This window comes from Lagopus leucura, unplaced genomic scaffold (assembly GCF_019238085.1).
Source record: "Lagopus leucura isolate 7727_CA_CO unplaced genomic scaffold, USGS_WTPT01 Super-Scaffold_741, whole genome shotgun sequence".
In the NCBI taxonomy this organism is placed as follows: domain Eukaryota; kingdom Metazoa; phylum Chordata; class Aves; order Galliformes; family Phasianidae; genus Lagopus; species Lagopus leucura.
Genome location: NW_024962256.1, coordinates 10,142,459 through 10,162,447, shown reverse-complemented (window position 1 = coordinate 10,162,447; position 19,989 = coordinate 10,142,459). Strand labels below are relative to the sequence as shown.

General features: G+C 46.4%; 1 protein-coding gene and 1 long non-coding RNA gene across 2 annotated transcripts; both read right to left on the bottom strand.

Annotated features, from left to right (window-relative positions):
* Positions 1-6,761: 6,761 nt before the first annotated feature.
* FOXI2 (forkhead box I2) lies at positions 6,762-7,491 on the bottom strand. The gene is made up of 2 exons (XM_042863569.1): positions 7,083-7,491; positions 6,762-6,986 (listed from the first exon to the last, which is right to left on the bottom strand). Exons 1-2 carry the CDS (start codon positions 7,489-7,491, stop codon positions 6,826-6,828), a joined length of 570 nt encoding a protein of 189 aa, XP_042719503.1. The 3' UTR covers positions 6,762-6,825.
* A 3,694-nt stretch (positions 7,492-11,185) lies between these two features.
* LOC122175907 lies at positions 11,186-17,106 on the bottom strand. The gene is made up of 3 exons (XR_006177561.1): positions 16,909-17,106; positions 11,799-11,889; positions 11,186-11,325 (listed from the first exon to the last, which is right to left on the bottom strand). It is a non-coding gene; the product is annotated as an uncharacterized LOC122175907 (long non-coding RNA).
* Between the last annotated feature and the right edge of the window lie 2,883 nt (positions 17,107-19,989).

The following is a 19,989-nucleotide window of genomic DNA, read 5'->3' as shown; positions in this document are numbered from 1 at the left end:
ATTCTCTCTGTGCCCCCACACTCCCCACCCATGAGAGAACGGTGTGTGGAGTTGTGTTATCCACACGGTGTATGGACATTAAACGTGGATAGCAGGTGATGCATTTCATCTTTTGCAGCGCGGTGCCCTCAGGGGCAGCTGGGATTTATTTGCCTTGCTGTCAGCACGCCCAGGGCTCAATCTGTAGCAGGACTGGCATTTCTTTGCTCCATGAGTAATTCCCAGAGTAATTCTAAGTAAAAGGTGTCCAAATCATCCTCCCAACCAGCAAACAGAGACTGTGCCCCATGGAATCCCCTCAAGGACCAAACAGAAGACGGTGTGGGTACTGCCACTAAGTTGTGGTTATATTTCTCCATTTAAAATTTGGATGGATGAAAAACACAGCTGAGGTAGATTTTAAAGAGGTGCAATTATTAAAAGTTGCATTCAGTATCTGATATGTATGTATTTCTGTGGCAAAAATTAAGGCTGCATCCTGTTGTTTGAAAAGGCACTCTTGTTCTGGCAGGCTGATCACATCTCTTCTGTACCTCGTGGCCAAATCTTGAGATAATCATTTCAGGGTGGTGCACTGAAAATGGGGAGAGGTGTCATGATACCAAAGGAAATTAACGAATGCCTAAAACAGACTAAAATAAGCAAATGGGAACTTGAACTGGAAAGGAGATCTCCAAATCTGTTGACGTTTCCAGCAGTACCAGAAGTGCAATTCCTCATCTCTGCTCCCAGTAAGAGGAGCCTTGGACCACGAGCAGTGTCTTTCAGGTCTTTTCCAACCTGAGCAGTTCTATGATTCTATGATAAAGATGAGAGCTAGCAGGGGACACCAGAGGAGTTCAGGCTACTAACATTCGCAGAAAAAAAACTCCTGCTGCCTTGCATGTGCCTTTCCATTAATGAATTTTGACATATGGAGGTCGAATTTTCATTACCATGATGTAATTTAAGGAGATCCCAACAAGCAGCTTGCTAGAGCCCCCACTCCTATGTTCCTTTTGCTGTCAGCAGACTTTTCTTCTGCATGTGCAGTGTCTTCTTTAAAAGGGAGAACTAAACAACAATTCTTTGAACGGCTAGCACTTGAAATTGCTTTAAACAAAAAATGGAAATAGCCATTGAATGACATCCAGTGCCAATGAGAGCACTGCGTGCTTTAGCAAGCAGGCAGAAGTGTTGCTGGCTGGTGCTTGTGTCCCGTTCCCCTGACTGGATCCCAGTTGTTTTATAGCTCTGCTCTGCAATCATCACATGGGTTCCAGCACAGCCACTTACCAGTGCACCTATTTATGATAAAAGCCCAGCTGAGGAAAAGCTTTGAGCAACTCCTTGATGTTAAATATTGAAATCTAACCGCCTCAGTGGGAATTAAATTAAGCACACCCTGTTCTTAATAGGTATGATTTTCTGAACAATTTCTTCCACTAAAAAAGGACAAAATCTCTCCCGTAAGGTTGTATGAAGTAGTCAGAAACCACGATTACCTGGTTTGCAGTCCTGAATCACCAGCTTCAAAACCTGCTTTCATCTATTGTATCTTAACAAACTGTGAGCTGTTTAATTATCTCATTATGGAAGCAGAAGTGTGAAAAAGGAGTGCAAGGGAAAGCCATGAGTCTGGTCAGGATTACAAGGGGAACCTGAAGGGTTGACTCCAATGAATCTGAAACCTTTAATTAAAGTATTAAAAATCTCCATTCTGAAGGCTGTTTCCGTCTTCATGGCAACACAAACCCATCTGCCCCAAGGCTTCCTGTGTGCTGGGTTAACGCAGCTTGGGCAGCCCAGCCATTGGCTGAGCTGTGGTAATGCTCACCTACACACCTGGGCACCATAAAGAACTTTTAAATAGCCATTAGTTATATTCAGGCTTAAGGAAAATTGTCTTTATGCAAACGAGAAGCTCCAGAGTAGAGTTATAGGACATTTCATGAAATCTCTGATAAAATTTATTGATCTTTCGGAAAACACTTCAAGGGAAAAACCACATCCGAGCGAACAGTAAAGGACTATGCTTATTGTAAAACTCACAGCTAAAATACAACTGAAAATGGGGAGCTTCAGATCAGGTATAAGGAAGAAACTGTTCGCTATGAGGATGGCACTGGCACAGTGTGCATGTGGAGTGGTGGGAGATGCCCATGGGTGGTACTGAGTGGCTTTTAACATCCCTTCCAACCCAAGCCTTTCTTTGATCCTGCCATTCCAATATAGGTTGTCCTGGGGCAACCTATTCCCTATGTTCCTATAGGAACAGGTTGCCCAAGGAGGCTGTGGATGCCCCATCCCTGCAGGCATTCAAGGCCAGGCTGGATGTGGCTCTGGGCAGCCTGGGCTGCTGGTTGGTGACCTGCACACAGCAGGGGGTTGGAAATGGATGAGCACTGTGCTCCTTTGCAACCCAGGCCATTCAATGATTCTATGATACTACCAACCAACTACTCAACAGCTGATACATCTGCATTGGCTTTTATGAGGCTGAAGAAAAATTAATGTGTTAATCTTAGCAAAACACTGGAAAACGCCTGAGCTTAACATGTGTTTGGACCCTGCCTGAGCAGCAGCACTGTGCAAGTTAAGATCTCAATGAAAATAAAACAAAATGTACCAGTTCTGTCAAAATCTGACATTCATAAACGAACTAAGATGTTGACAGAGACAGCAGGATGAAATCACTCAGCAAGCACAGCAGTAATCACGCTCAAGTGAAAAATCTTCCCTTCTTCTGTCTGGGTATATGGATGAGAGAGAAGTGCTTTCCTTAAAAAAAAAAAAAAGATAAATAGCTTAGTCATGTATTGTCATTTTGAAAGAAAAATGATACTGTGAGCTGCTGAAAAGATCAGATTAATGCTTTTAGGCAGATGAATACTGGGGCACGTGAAGATTACATGCTCCTGTAACATTCACACACTGCAGCAGAAAGGACTAAGGAGACTGCAATCCCCATTAAGGACATACCACCAAAGCCAACACCAGTCTCATCTTCCCTTCAGCTCTTGTCTGATTGACGGCAAGACAGTGGCTAGAATACTTAAACTCAGATTCAACGTAGAGATCTATTTGTGAGGAAAGTATCTTTATCATAGAATGGCTTGGGTTGGAAGGGATCTCAAGGATCATCAAGCTCCAGCCCCTCTCCTGCATGCAGGGCCACCAACCTCCACATTTAATACCAGACCAGGTTGCCCAGGGAAAGCCCACCCAGTGGTCTTTAATCATAGGCGAGGTAAGAAACCCTGAATTCCTCAAGAACTCAGAAATCCCACTTGCGCTCCCAATTAACGCGACTTTAAAACATGTAGTTGCAGAGCCTGGATTTAGAACAGACTAAAATCCAGTGTGATATGTGATGATATCACCTGAACAGTCCGGCTGTACAGAACCTGACAGTACCTGTTTTGCCAAAAAGTCCTGGGAAGCAAAGTTGTGATGCAGTAAGGCTTAGGGGAATCGTAATGGTTAGTAACGATGAGATGCATGCAAGTGCTAGACCTGATGGAAAAGGGAACAAAAAGTAGAAATTAACTTGATTTACCACTTTTGGGTTGCATTCATTATGGACTTCTCTTGGTAAGAACAGAGAATTGTTGCCGTTGATGTAAATAATATTAAAACAAAAGGAATCAAATTCAGTAAATCAACCATAGCTGACGATTTGGAAATTTTCATAGGAAATGAAAGTTCTCTCTCCAGCTCCTGCTCTGCCCTGCTCAGACAGCATGGGCTGCAGAGCCAGCTCTGTTGGTGTTGGGAGCTCACCAGGCTTTTCCTTTCCTCCCATTAATTCAGCAGACGCCCCGCAGGCACTGCTTGCAAGCAACTGAAATTGCTTGCACCCCTGGGAGAGGGAAGGAGGTCACTGTGCCCTCCCAGCCTCGCCCAGTGCCTCTCATCAGGGAGAAGTGCCAGGGATGAGAAGCAGATCACGCCTGGCTGTTCTTTGTGAAGATGGCCATTGTCTGTGAGCAGCCCCTTCTTCTACACTGACCCATGTGCTGCCCAAGGGTAAAGAAACGGTGGCCTGAAGCTGGCTGGATAAAGCCTAAGCTCTCAGTTTCAGCTCTCAATAGTGCTCCAAAGCTGTTGTCATTTGTTGCCAGTGCTACTCTGTGAAAAGCAGAAGATAGGAAGCGTAACAGAAGCTGGATGAATAATCATTTCAAGCCATCAAGTACGTAAGTTCCGAACATTTCCATTGCATATTAGTGTAAGTCCAGGCCTCCAGCACGCTCTGGTTTAACTGCATTGCAAACACTCAGTCTTGCTCTGTGCGGGCCATCCTGCTGTGTGTGCAGTTGTGTCCCTCTTGCACAAAGCAGAGGAACTCCTGCAGGTCTTCTCAAGCTAAATCAGTCTGGTTGGGTTGGCACTGCAGAGTGTGACTTTGGCTATAGAGTGTGTTTGGGAGTGTGGGGAGGCTCAGAAGGCTGTCAGAAGCTTGAGCCATATGAAATCAGCAGCAAATCACTTTGTGTGTCACAGCAGGACACGTCTCACAGGATGCTGTGCTGTTGCACACCTGTGGGACACCAGGTCCAAGCAAAGTTTGACCACAGCACATCATTGTATTGGCAGCCCTTTTCCCTCCAGCCCACAGCTGCCCTGTTGAGAGCATGGAACAGGTTGCCCAAGGAGGCTGTGGATGCCCCATCCCTGCAGGCATTCAAGGCCAGGCTGGATGTGGCTCTGGGCAGCCTGGGCTGCTGGTTGGTGATCTGCACACAGCAGGGGGTTGGAATCAGATGATCATTGTGGTCCTTTTCAACTCATGCCATTCTATGATTCTATGACTGAGCAGAGCTTTGTCACCTGATGCCTTTACTTAGGGGCACTGCCACTTTTCTGCCCCAAGCAGACTGAAACACATACTTATTTTCACCAAGAAATTCACAAATTTTTAACATCCTTTTTTATTGCAAAGACAAAAGGCTCCTTCCTCTTTGCTCTCTGCATGACCCACTGAGCACAACCCTCAGCCACCTGGAAAAAAAGGAGCCTGAAATGCAGCTGATCACCAAACTAACATCCCTTGCTCCCTGTCATGCAGGACCTGGAAGTTACCCTGCCAAAATGGGAGCTTCAAGTCTCAAGTATCATTCTCCAAAGAAATAGGAGGTACAATTTAAATGTCTTCTTGCTGGAAAATAACAACATAAACAAGCAGGTTATACCTGGAATACCTTAAAAGCAACTCTGGAGTTGCTGTTTTTACAAACAGCAGAAAAGGAAATCTGAATGCATAAAAATCACATGGGATTTTGACTGATAAGTACAGTTGCCTATTGCCTTTACTTACAGTCTACTGAATTTGGATATTTGCAAACCAGAAGTTTTGTAATCCTACTTACTACTGAATGGACCATCAAAAGCTTTGATCACACAGCTGGCTCTCTACCAGGGATTTGCATTTCCAACACAGTTTATGGCTTCATGCAGTTTGCTTACTCTGTCTTTTGGCCAGTTCCCTTATAATGGAAAAAATACCACCCTAGCTTTCTGTTTCAGGGGTGTTTTCCTAACAACCACAGCAATAACACTGTTGTTAGATAAATTTTTGTCCTAAGCAAGGAGTGGGATGGAGGACACAGAACCAGAAGGGAAAGGCGACAGGTTATAGAACTCAGTTTGGTTTTCTTCAAACTCCATGACACCCAAAGAACAAACAGAAAGCTGGGCAGGGGAAGCACACCCTGAGCAGGTGGCCAAAACCCTCTTGTTTCAGATATTTAATAAAAATGCAGATGTCGCATCGTTTTGAGGCTTCGTAAAGATACAGAAACTCCGTGTCTGTGTGACAAAGTGGGTAAACCAGAGGCATTTTAAACAAACAGCTCGGTCTGCACGGGGACACGCGCACCACAGGCTGTCAGCACCCTGCAAGCACTCATCGTGGGGGCCAGCAGCAAACCCAGCAATTAAAGGGCTCCTCAGCAGGGATCCAGCATCATTTTGGATGCTCGATTAAATCTGAAATTCTTTGGATAAATTATCATCAGCTCCACGGGCTGACACAAAGATCATCTTTTGTGTTTGGGAAAATAAAGGGGTTTTATTCAGAAATGCCATAGAGGATGTGGGGCTGGCTGCCCCACAAGCCATGCCCAGCTCCAGGCGCACGTCCCGCTGTCCCTCCCCACTCAGTGAGCCCAACACCACCCCAACCACAACTGAGAGCTGTGCCTTGCAGTGAGGGCATCCCAGCTGCACACCTGGAAAGAGGAGAGAAAGGCACCTTGGGCATCCATGGGACAGGAGGTCAGCGGGCAGGGCTGGGATAGGCTGCTCTTGTCAAGGGGGAGGGAAAGCCACCATCCCACCCAGCTCACATCATGGTGAATCCTTTCAGTATCTAATGGGGGGCTGCAAGAAAGAAGGGGACAGACTCTTTAGCAGCAGCATCTGTTGCGATAGGTCGAGGTGAAGTGGTTTCAAACTAAAAGATGGGAAGTTTAGACTGGATATGAGAGGGCAGTGAAGCACTGCATGGGCTGCCTAGAGAGGTGGCAGCGGTCCCTGCAGACACCCAAGGTCAGGAGCCGGGCTCTGAGCACCTGATGGAGCTGTGGGTGTCCCTGTACACCGCAGGGGGTGGCACCAGACGGCCTTTAGAGGCCCCTTCCGACTCAAACCATTCTATGAACGTTCCACCATGACTCGTGCGTTGGATGCTTTTGAGTCCCAATAGGGAGCGCTTCCCACAGCCCTCCCGCCTTCACTTCACCCTAAGCACACACACATCCCACTCCTTCTCTCATCTCTCTATTTATAGACCTACAGAAATGTACAGTTACGCATCGCAAAAACACTCCTTCCTCCTCCACCTCAGTGCATCTGGCCGTGCCCGGGGGCTGTGCTCACACGGGGGCTCCCCGCAGCCCCACCGCCGTCTCCGGCCTCCGGACGCCTCTTCCTCTTCCTCCTGAAGTTGCCGTTATCGAACATTTTCTCGCAGTTGGGGTCCAGCGTCCAGTAGTTGCCTTTACCTGCAGATGGGAGAGGAAAGGTGCGGCGCCCATCGCTCCGGCCCCGACCCACGGGCAGCACCGCTCCGCCCGCCCCGTCCCCACCCTCCGCCTTACCTGGGTCATCCTCGTCCCGCGGGACCTTCCTGAAGCAGTCGTTGAGGGACAGGTTGTGTCGGATGGAGTTCTGCCAGCCCGCCTTGCTCTTCTTGTAGAAAGGGAAATTCTCGGCCACGTATTGGTAGATCTGGCTGAGGGTCCTCCGTCGGCCCGGCGCGCTGTGGATGGCCATGGCGATGAGCGCCGAATACGAGTAGGGCGGCCGTGCCGGGCGGGGACCCTCGTGCTGCGGGAGCGGCGACGTCCAGCCCCGCTCGGGGCACGGCGGTGGGAACGGAGCAGCGGGCGGGTAGGGGGCGGCGGGGCCGCCGAGCCACGCGTAGGGACCGCCGGCGGGCGGGCGGAGAGCCGCGTCCAGCAGCTCCCGGGCGAGGGGCGGCTCGGCGGGAGGCCCGAAGGCGTGCATGCTCCGGCGGCACCGAGCTCAGCCCGGCACCGAGCCGCCTGCCCCGACGGCGCGGCCGCACCCCGCCCGCTTAAATAGCGCCCGCGGCCCCTCCGCCAGCACCGCGTTGCCCCGAGCCCGGCGGCGGGAAGGCCGCCCCCGCCCCACGCGTGTCCTCTCCCCCGGAGACCCCTCCCTCCGCACCATGCCGTGCCCCTGCTAGGATTGCCACGAAGGCACGTGAGCTCCTAATGCTGAATATCCCGAATTGGAGCCGTGCCCACCCGCAGGTTGCCCACCAGCACCAGGCAGAGCTGCGGCACGCCGATGAACGGGGGCTGTCTGCTCACCCTGCTGCGAGAGCTGGAACTGCTTTCATTTCGTACTGCTGGTAGTAAACTCCGGGCTGAATTTGTACTCTGCTTTGGTCGATGCCAACCCACGTGCCTGACATCCTATAAACACTTTGCTTCTGCATCTCTTGTTCTCCTGTAACAACATTCTTTTGGGTTATGCTTTTCCTACTGATAAAGCAGTGAGAAGGAAATCATCTACAATTGTTCTTCTCTGCCAGAAGATGTAAATTGATGAAAACTCGATTTTCAGTTGCATTTCTGAACATTCTCTCGCTTTAGAATCCATCCATCTTTTAGAAATTTCACACCATTCCCGAGACATACAGAAATAAGGTGTGGGTTTAGCAGCAATCGTAGTTATAGAGAGGTAAAGGTAAATGGGCTCCTGACCATGGTAGGGAATTCAAATAACTGAGGTGGCTTCCCATACCTGTACCAATAGATCTTTGCACTTTGAGCAGCATGCTTATGTTTGAACTATTTCTAAACCATACACTGTACCCTTTGTGTGCCTAATATTCACATTCCCCTGGCAGCTCTGTCTGATCCCACGTGCTTTCTCTGGGAGATGCCTTCTCAGAGGAGATGCAAGAATTGCTGTGTGGGTCAGATTGCTTCCTAATGGAGGGCAGTGGATAGCTTATGCCCTGGGGCAGGAGGGTTATAACCTATGTTATAGGTTGTCTATGTTGTATAGAGATACGAGTGTTATAACCCATTTACATACATCTGTATTAGCATTATAGCCCACTTTAAGCACCTACATAGGTACATAGGCTTATGCCAAGCCTATTTGCAAAGTAAAGGACCTGCTGCAATGAAATTAGTTCAGCAATCCACCCCCAGACATTGCCTTTATTTATCTTCCCTTCTCTGGCTGATCCCACACTGATGCACAGCCCAAAGGGCTCTCAGGGCTGCTCCCGCTTCTCAGGTCACAATGTGTTCTGTGTCACTGCTACAGGGAGCTCATTACCTTCTGCCTTCCATAGTAAAGCTGACACCACAGGGCATAAAAATCCTCGTGCCCAATGTGTTTGGTGGCACTGACTGCTTGTTTCACAAAAACTCCGTATCAGAAAGCAGCAGTCTTACCCAAATGTAACTCCTTGCCTGCTTCATGATATAGAACCCATGGGAAAAAGTAGTTTTGTTATGAGAAGTGTATCGTTTTACAACTTTTGCTCTTCTCTTCCTTTAGAGTTTCACCAAAATCTCATGATAAAAAGCATGATGACAGCGTGACCAAGGAGCATCCTTGGCTGTTCTGTGGTTATAGTCAATCCAGGCCTTAAATTGAGTCCCAACCCCAGCCCTGCCCCATTCCTATCTCCAGCCCCAACCCCAGTTCCATCTCGATCCCCATCCCCAGCCGCCAGCCCATCGCTGGTAACGGTGTGCTTGCAATGCCATCTAGCGATCATCGCGGCTGATGAGCTCCAGGAGCTGCTTTTCCCCTCAGTACTCCCACCTTCCTCCCTCCTCCCGCCGCCGCAACATCCAATTAGGCGGCTTAAAGCCCGAGAAATGAGGTGTGCTAACAAGCAAGCGTGAGAGACAGAAGCACTGCTGACCCCGTGTCGTTTGCAAGCTGTGTAGTACATCCTCATCAAGTAGCACGGCTTAATTGGCTTGCTAAAGGCATCATTACTGCCAGGTCCAGCCTGCTCCCAGGTGTGTGGGGTGGTGGGTGACAACCGCTCGTGGCCACCCGCTCACCTGCACTTCCATAATTAGTGCTGTATATGGGTACCACTTGCCCCTTATTGTCTTGGTAAGGTGGCTTAAAAGGTCACAACACCTGTAGCGAAAGGTGACTTCAACATCTGAAGGGGAACTTAAGGGAAAGAAGGGGGCAGGTTCTTCAGCAAGGCCAGCTGTGATAGGACGAGGGGAAATGGTTTCAAGCATAAAGAGGGCAGATTTAGGTTGGGTATAAGGAAAAAGTCTTTTCTGGTGAAGGTGGTGAGGTACTGGAACAGGCTGCCCAGAGATGTGGTGGATGCCCCATACGTGGAGACTTCAAGGCCAGGCTGGATCAGACTCTGGGCAACCTGCTGGAGCTGTGGTGTCCTTGTGCATTGCAGGGGAGTTGGACTGGATGGCCTCCAGAGGTCTCTTCCAACTAAGGATTCTATGATTGCATGCACAAGACCCAGCCTGCAGAAGGAAGCCTGCCTCCCTCTCAGCAGAGCAGCTTCAGAGGAGCAAAGCCACCACACTGAATCTCAGGGCACTCTATATCAATGCTACTATTTTTTTTCCCCCATATTTATTTCTCATACCTTGAAATTACAACCTTGAAAACTACTCCATGCCTCAAAACCACAGCAGAAAAGAAGTGTGATAGATCCCATATCAAATACCACTACCAGCCACCCTAATTGTTTCAACTAAAAGGAAGTGGGAGCAGCTGACATATAAACACACAGTGAGAAACAGCAAATAACTGGAGGTGAACTACTCGGATCATAGCAAAACAGAAGGAAATCCATCAGACACCATGAATGCCCACCCAAACATTACTTTGGACTTCACGCAGCTCTGCTCGTTTGCTGTGACAATTATTATCTAACTAATGGACATTTTTCGAGCCAATCAAGCTTGAGACAATTGGCCTATGGCAATTAATTCTATTAACTCTAAAATTAGAATTCAGATAATTTAAACCTGAAATATGTATCTCATAGGAAGACAAATCTGCTGGAGACTGCCATATTTAGATTGCACAACATATTCTAATTTAGTTAACTCTCCAACTCACAAGAGCTCAGGCAACACTTTTCTGCAGCCACATTGCACAAGAGAAATGTCATAGGATCATAGAATGGCCTGGGTTGCAAAAGAGCACAGTGCTCATCCAGCTCCAACCCCCTGCTGTGTGCAGGTCACCAACCAGCAGCCCAGGCTGCCCAGAGCCACATGCAGCCTGGCCTTGAATGCCTGCAGGGATGGGGCATCCACAGCCTCCTTGGGCAACCTGTGCCAGTGCCTCACCACCCGCTGGGGGAAAAACTTCCTCCTAATACCCAACCTCCCCTGTCTCAGTTTAAGACCATTCCCCCTCATCCTATCACTATCCACTCTTGTAAGCAGTCTTTAAATGTTGTATGCGTTTTTTTCCATTATTTGCATTTCAAAGCAATAGACTTTGCATACACCAAAGGTTTGGGCAGCAAAAGCTTCAGCACAAACAGCACTAATGCCCTCACAGCGTGGTAAGATCACACATTCCTTCATTATGTTTTCTTTCAGTCTAACTATTCAGAAAGTCTGTCTATAAGAAAGTGAAACATGCATTCAAGCATTGATCTTCTTTTGTCCACTAAACACTTTATCTTTCACTTTTACTTCTTATTTTATTTCAGCTCATTAGCGATCCCATGTAGAAAGATCCCTTTGAGTTAATGGTGTTCAGATCTATTGATATGGAGCATCCTTGGTCTGTTGAATTCTGGAAGCGTAACATTTGCCTTCATTGCCTTCAGCGTAACATTGCCTGGGTTGAGGAAAAATAAGTGAAGAATTACTGTTTCATGAATTTTATGGAAAGAATATCATTAATGACACATAAGGAGACTGCTTATTTATGATATATGCCCCTTACTACAGATCTCCCATACGTTAGCACCTAAAGGGAAGGGATATGCACCCCCCACTTCAGCAGCAAGGCAGTTCCTGTGGTTGAGACAGCAAGAATGGAGAAACCAAAGTATTCATTGTCCACACTGAGCACAAAAAGCACACAGAAGTGTCACAACTCCAACCACCTCCCTGAAATGCTGTGGTCTCTACTGGTGGCATTGCCAGGGGGAACTACTGCTGTGTGGGGAATTGGAGCATCACCATTTGTGCACGTGTGTCACAACATCCTGTGTGTGCTCCCTTCAGAACTGAAATGGTTATGGTCATACAGGCAACAAGCAGGTTGCAACATTCTGCTTTTCCAAGGCACATCTTTTCATCGCTCACCTGGTCTAAACAGGAGATCGGTGTCAAACATGGGCTGCCCTGCAGCTGTTCCACTGCACAAGGCGCAGCAAGTTGTGAGCATCTTGTTCTGCTGCAATAGAGAGCAAAGAAACCCCTTGAGAAACCCTTTTTATTTTTTTTGCTTCCATTACTAAGCAGGCTATTAATTACTGCAAAACTCATGTTTAATGGAAAGACATTGCAGAACATGTCTCCTAGAGGACCTGTTTTGTTTTTGAAAGCCTAAGTGTTTACATCATGCGTTGTGATTTATTCTCAAATGGGCTGAGACTCGCTGTGCTGGACTGTGGACAAAGCCCATTTATTTCCCAGGCTGGGAAGGCCATCCATCAAAGAGAACACGGGGCGCGTTGCCAGCCAGGAGCCAGTGAGATGGGTGGGGAGGGGAGCTGCTCAGCCATCCCTGTTCTGATTTCCTCCCAAAGCTCAGCAAAATAATGGGAAACTTCTTCTTGGGAGCGACTGGGAGGAGCATCTTTGGCTCCTTGTCCTTTTCCTGCTGATCTTCTCCAAAAGAGCAGTTGAGCATTGGCACAGCTGCCCAGGGACTGGTGGGGTCACCATCCCTGGAGGTGTTGCAGAGCCGTGGGGATGTGGCACTGAGGGATGCGGGCAGTGGGCATGGTGGGGTGGGCTGGGGATCCTAGCAGACACTTCCAGCTTTAACGATTCTAAGATCCAATGGAAGGGCACTGAGGGGAGCCTTGCAGGCTCCTGGCTTCCTTTGGGGGCAGCTGGAGCTGTAAGACAGCTTCATTCTCTGCTGGCTGTTTGTGTTTCTTTGAAAGATACATTCACTTTAGCACCAACCAATTGCTCTCAAATGACTCTGAATGTTGGTTGGAGCCCTAGCTTACCTGCTTTCAGTATGCAGTATCAAGTTTTATGCCGGTCCTCTTACCGACAGATTTGCTTAACAGCGTTTGTACTTTTAACTGCTCACCTTTAAGTCTTCATTTTCAAGCTGTTACATAAACAAATCCACATTTAAAAAGCATCCAACTTCATTGACACATAGAGCAATGTTAGCACTTCCAGGTTCATAACCTTCTACTACCAGCTGCCCTGTCTCCAACACATTACTAAGAGGGATTTGTTGCCTTGCAAAACCCAGTTTGCTCCTGTGCAAAGGTATTTGACACTAAGAAAAACCTCAGTGAAAGGAGATTTTTGGTATTGCACATTATGAACAGCTATAACTTGCCAGCCAAAGCACAGGGAAGGGATAACCAGGCACCTGAAACTCAGCAGCGTTTCAGAAGTCAGGCAGCTGTTGGATGGTTTGAAGCTGTGCACAGCTGAAAGCGAGCTAGGGGCTGATTGGAGTTGCTGGGGATTTAGAATGTTTTTAGGCTCTCTATTACACTTTCCAATGTGATAAAAATACAAATTGCAAGCAAATAACGTTAAGGATGAATAAAAAATTACGGTCCCCCAGGGCAAAGTAAGTTAATATAATGCATTTTGTATGTGCAATTCCTGCAAAGATTCCAGCAATTGAAAATCACGGAGTTGCAGGGGTTGGAAGGAACCTCAAGAGTCCATCCAGTCCAAACCTCATGCTAAAGCAGATCCCTACAATAGATCACACAGGTAGGCAACCAGACAGGTCTTCAATATCTCCATAGAAGGAGACTCCACCACCTCTCTGGGCAACCTTTACCAGTGATCCATCACCCTTACCATAAAGAAGTTCTTCCACACGTTTGCATGGAACTTCCTATGGTCAAGTTTTAGGCCATTGCTTCTTGTAAAAATCACCTTAAGATCATGTTTGTGGTTCAGCAAGTCTACGATTTTGCTTTGGAAAAGATGATCCTGGCTATATACCATATAGATTTATTTACTTTAGGCTGTACTTCTCTGTATATGGTGTAACTGCTAAGAAACAAGATCAATTGTTCTCTGAAGTGTATCTTACAGAAAGAGCCAGGCACGTTACTTCAGAGAAAAATGCTTTTACATCAGCTGCACTATGGTCCTGACATCCCACAAAGCCCACTTCCTCACCTCTTCAAAGGCTTTTCCTTCTCCTTCTACAGTGACAGAGTGACTCCTGTCCCTCCTCTTCTATACCAGATATTTGTAGCACCAGAGCCTGAGAGAAAGATGGATGGAGAAGGGCTGGGGATGTCAGCACGCTGCTGCTCTGAGTCACTGCCAGCAGACTCAAAGTCACAGGTCCTACATCCCATTTACTTTAATGGGTTTTGTTCAGCCAATTAGGCTCTTTTTCCTTCAGATCTCATCCGCACAAAGGACGGCGTTAATACTTAGAGCCTCGCGGGACTAATTGTCTGTGAAGTCACTTCGAGACCTTGGAGAGAAGCACTGGCAATTTAATTATTATTATAGGTATTATAACGTTAAACATAAGTTCATGCATCCATTTGGGGGGGAAAAATAAAAAATAAGATCAGTATCAAAGGAGCTAAAGCCTCCCCCAGGCTGTTCCATTATTCTATCGCCCTTCGTTTGAAAGGCGATGCTCAGCTCTATTCTCCTCCTGGTGCTGCGGTGTGCCAACCCCTGTAAGATCACATCCAGGTCAGAAACGCAGCTCACTGCCTCACAGAAGTCAGAGGCAACAAGAAGTATTGTTCACCTGATCATTTTCTACAACCTATGGTTGTTTGTTTGTTTGTTTTCCCTCTATTCGAATGCTTTAATTTTGTTCTCCTGAGGAACGATTAAATTTGCTCCTGTAAAAAGCCAAGATGAGCAGGGATTTGGAAAGCTGGGATCTAACAGTGCCAACTGTATACTGCAAAAGTACAGTGACTGTTATAAACGTGTAATATTTGGCAAGCAGTTTTCTTCTGGTGATAAAATGCATTCTTACCAATCAAATAGTCAAGAGGGCAAAATTAACCTCTTCCCATATTTACTGAGCCAAGTGACGTCTCACCATCAGTGCACCAAAGTCTCACAGCACGACACAAAACCAAAGATAAATGTAGATTACTTCTAAGGGTGAGTTACAAGAAATAGTTACCCTTGTCCTAATGCAAATCACAAAATGGAAGAACTATTCATAGAGAACAGCAGAAACAGAAACCTGGGCCTAGAAAGAAGCTGCTCTGTACTAAGAGGGATTCCTAGGGTAACTGCTATCTAGACCTTTCCACCAAGTGACCAGCACAGATTTAAAACGACTCACTGCAGCTAAGAGAAGAGAACATTCACCACCAGATGAACAGAAAGCCCATTTCTATACTGGTGATTCCAACCCCAACTGGGAAAGCAGTTCCCACTGTATCCTGGGTGCGTTGGCTGACTTTCTTGCCACTAGAAGTCAGCCAGCAGCCTATAATTACACTGAATATCTTCCTGGAACCTAGCTTCCATAAAATGGTGCCATCTTTTGAGTAATATATCATTGGTATGCCCTGCTCAGATTATTACACTAATACATCATTAAAGCAACAGCTTGCTTCAGTGATGGATTGGCGTAACGTGGTGTGAGAGCTACAGCTCTCTCAGGTAATATACGACGCTCTTGTGCTAATGTATGGCCATCATATCTCAGAGAGGAGCTACTGGGATGATGCATTCCCCTGTAGCAGCACAGCCCCACAGTGAACAACGCAGGCTTATTGCAGGAGGGAGCTCCATCTCAGCATGTCTTTGCTTTACAAGTTCATGGGCTGATTTCCCTGCTGACGAGGCAGGTCCTGATGAGTTTTGATGTCCTACAGGACCAAGCTGGCCTGCAGGTGAAGGAAAACTTGGTACATGCTCATGCCAGGGAACCTGCCAAACTGAATTCAGGTTATAAAATGCCCTTGCTGTGATTACCCTCAGCATCACACCATCTTGAGCCTAGAGAAACCCATGGGCAGGCAATTATTTACCCACATGGCTGATGAAAGACTTTGAGATTACTAACAGAGCTTAAAACATCTCTCAGTTCACAGATAAGATAGAGATAAATCTAATGCATCCAACCCTTGTTTTGCAGTCAGTGCGTGATGGAAACCCACTCACACCTGGAGGCTTCCGAGTCCAGTGGTGTACTGCATGTTACCACTGTAAAGTTTTTTTTACACAGAACCACAGAATGGCCTGGGTTGCAAAGGAGCACAGTGCTCATCCAGTTCCAACCCCCTGCTGTGTGCAGAGTCACCAACCAGCAGCCCAGGCTGCCCAGAGCCACATCCAGCCTGGCCTTGAATGCCTGCAGGGATGGGGCATCCACAGCCTCCTTGGGCAACCTGTGCCAGTGTGTACATGAGGAGTTTCCACTGCTCTTCCACTTTCCTGAGAGTACAAAGGGGGGAAAAACATGACAGTTGACTTCTGAACTGGGAAACGTAAATCTTTATTCTTGAAAAAGTGAACATGTCTTCCTAGATTTTTTTTTTTCCCCCAGTAGATTTTGAGCAACTCCTCAAAAGAAAAACCCCAAATTGCATTGTTTTCCCTCTTGCATTGCACAAAACCAAGCAATCACCACCCATGACAAAAGCACACAAAGCAGCTTTCTGGCAGAGCCCAAACTCATGCTAGCTCAAATTGAAAAGGAAAATATTTGCATGCTATGACTCAGTGCAAATGGTTTACATACTGTTCTTTTTTCCAGCTTTAATTACTGTGGTTGTCACCAAGAAACCACTGAAATTTTACAAGGACACGCAGAGGTTGTGTTATGTTTCTCTTTCATCATGACAGCAATTCTGTTACCTCAACAGTGTGAAAACATTTAAAAATCATTAACAATCACTTGAGAAGTTATTTCTTCTATAAACAAGATGATACAAGCTGTAATAAAGCAATCAGCATTCCCTGTAATTTGTTTTGTTTCCAGACATTCACCTGACCTCTACCTGGACTTTCTGCTAGCCTCTGGCATGGGAGTGTTGTATTCCATCCATTATATGCATGGAAATTAAATTGAGTAGTGGGTGGAAAAGAGAATTAGATTTAGTAAGTTAAACAATGCATGGAAATTGATCTATGCATATTATGCATAACCTTCTCAACGCTGTTCTATTCAGTGCTGCTAAATGCATTTCAAGGGGCAGCACTAAGTGAAATGACTGCTATCTACCACATAGGGTGCTTTTATTTTTGTTTCCCCCCCCCTCACCTGCTGAAGCTTTGCAGTTAAGATAAAAGTCCTATTGTTTCTCCTTCCTTGTGCCTCCAGGAAAGATGTCCATTGGCTTTGGCCCCAAGTGCCCTGGTTCCAGCTTCATCCCCTGCACTGCTGGCCTGGCATCAATGCTCACCAGAGGCCCTTTGGGCTTTTGCTCCTTCACTTCATCCCTCTTGTGCAGCAAATGCCAGAGCTGGGGGAGAGGAAAAGGGATGTTAAGAAATGAATGTGCTGTGTGAAATCAGAGACAACTGCCAGATACTCCTACATTAACTAATGACATAAGTTTCTGCACCTTGAGGAAATAATCAGGAGTTAATAAGCTGTGTGACACACAGAGGACAAGAAACAAGGAGAGAAAGAGCACTTAATCAAAGTATAACCTATTCCTCCAGCTCTTGACTGCCTTTTGCCTGCTTGGTGCTCTAGGTGTAGCTAATTCCCAGTTCCACCCTCTTCCTCCCATAGGCACTGAAGGAGAATGGAGGGCTGTGTGCTGGCCAGGGCCTGCAGAAGACAACTTAAGAGCATCTACAGAACTTACAAAAGCTCAAACAAAGTTCTGTGCATGGTCATTGGGGGAATTGATGTGTTTGGGTGTGTTGTAATGTAATGCTATAGTGGGATGATAACAGCAGGGTGGCAAAAATGTTTGGCTACAGCAAATGAGAATGAGCCCAAATGCAGAAGCCACAGATGCAGAAATAAAAGAAAAAAAGCTACTTACCTTTGAAAGGCCAGAAGTAGGCAGGGAGCTCCAACAAGAGATGCCCTTGCATCCACTGCCAAGCTTAAAATGAGATCTAAAAAGGGGTGGATTCTGGCTGCAGCCCTTCCAGTCACTCAGGTGCATTGCATTCCACTGCATGCACCTGAGCTCCCCTGGATTGGCTCTGCCTTCCCACCAGGTGCTCCTTCACTGCTTCAGATAGTGACTTAGTATTGCCACTATATGTGATTTGATGTTTCCTATTTGCTAAGTTCCCCTATTTCATTCTCTCCTATCTATCACATGAAAAGGGAGTTCTCTAAGGTGAGAAGTAGCAGCAGAAGCAGTAGTAGTCCAGTTTGTGTTGTGCCTGGCTGAAAAAGAGGGCTTTGCCTGTACACATCAGTGACTGCTGGCACCCAGAACACATACCCTAAGAGTTATAGAGGCACAAAGAAAATAATGAAGTGATATTGGAAGAAAAAAGAAAAAAAAAGAAAAAAGGGGGTTATTTATTGGTATCCCAGGAGATGAGATAGAAAGGGGAAGTACAGAGGGCAGCAAGGTGATTTTGCAGCAGGGAACAGAGCTAGTTCAAGGACATTCAGCAGCAGCAGCCAAAGTCAGCACCATTGACTGGATGAGTGCAGGTGCTATGGCCTCGTGCTGTGACAGAAACGAGAGGAGAAGGATGCAACTAGGCCAGAAAGGCCTTGAAAGATATACTGTTCAGGTTTGCTGTGTATACAAGGGAAAAGCAGTTCATGTATTCAGAGTAGTGAGACACAGGTAATGTAATAAGAAAATGAAGGAGGAGTGTAAGTGGTTGGATCATACTGAAACAGCCAAGGACTACAAGCAAAAGCCTCCCAGATGATGGACATCCAAGAAGGCTGAATACATAACGTTATAGAATTGCTGATGGGTTATGGCTACAATCTACCCTCACAAAACAGTGATTCGAGTTTTCGATTCCCAGTGTTTCGAGTTAGCTGAAACACAAGCAAAAAATCTTATAATATTAATATTAATTAATAGACCAGCTGAATGGAGGCACAAATAAGGCAGTGGGATGCCTGCCCTGGGAAAGTTACCCAGGTGGTTTGATTGTGGCAAAAACTGACCATGTTTTGTTTTGTTGCAGCTGAGCTTCAGGCAGAAGCTGGGGGCCTCAGACCAGCTGAAAAACTGCTTCATAAAATAAGAAAGATTGACTGGAATCATTAACTTGAGAGGGGGGAGTAACTCCAGAGGAAAAGCTTATTTATAGAGTTTTAATGCCCGTTACAGGTGTTATTATGTTCCATGTAATTACCCTGCAAATCAGAGCATGGTAATGAAATCCTGTCAGTGTTGGGATTCTCTGCAGATATCCTATGGAAGTGTACGACAAAGGTTTAATTCTCTCTGAATTTCTGTGAATGTTTAAATCATGCTCTGAATTACAGTCGGAAAATGCTGCTTGTGGTGTTCCAAGCCCAGTTTGAGCCTGGTATTCAGGAATCACAGAATCACAGAATGGCCTGGGTTGCACAGGAGCACAGTGCTCATCCAGTTCCAACCCCCTGCTGTGTGCAGGTCACCAACCAGCAGCCCAGGCTGCCCAGAGCCACATCCAGCCTGGCCTTGAATGCCTGCAGGGATGGGGCATCCACAGCCTCCTTGGGCAACCCGTTCCAGTGCCTCACCACCCTCTGATCACACCATATCTCTTTTTTTTCCCACTTAAATTCTTCAGGACTTTTAAAACCGGTGAGGGGTTAATACAAATATTTGAATATTTGTAGTTTTGAATATTTGAACTTTGGTGCACTGATCCCCCAGTTTCGCCGTTAGCTATCCCAAGGTAATTGTGACCTCTACTCGTTAGCAGAATGTGTGATGCTGGAAACCTGGAGGTGAAAACACGCAGTCTCGGGGCTGCACTTTGTCTGGTTTTGTCCCTGTTAGTCGCCATAAAAATATTCTTAAAAGTGATTAGAAGTTTGCTTATGCAGGGCAATTATGTTGCAGATTGCTTCTTATTATTATGTAGCTAATAAAAATAACAGCAATGTATATCTTGGCCCAAAGAGGTTGGGAGTTTATTAAAGTTGTAAATTATGGATTCCACTAAAGTGGGATAATAAGATGAAGCAGCACAGCGTGTGCAGTAATCATTCTCCTATTTTCATCTAATATTGTGTAGTTATTAGACATTTTGTTCCTTATTAATCTTCCTTGACCTTTTTTTCCTCCACAAATTCTCCTTCCTATAAAAATGAATAATTGCTGAGAATCATAACGTGCTGACAAATGTCTGCAAGGAGAGCAGGGTGCAGTGTGACACAGTGGGGCCAAAAGAAGTGATGCCCTGTGGCCAG

Bases quoted from the DNA above. Each gene is read 5' to 3' on its own strand.
- FOXI2 (XM_042863569.1), bottom strand. From the start codon at position 7,491: ATGCACGCCTTCGGGCCTCCCGCCGAGCCGCCCCTCGCCCGGGAGCTG. The intron at 6,987-7,082 runs GTAAGGCGGAGG...TCCCATCTGCAG, and splicing joins GCGGGACGAGGATGACCCAG to GTAAAGGCAACTACTGGACG.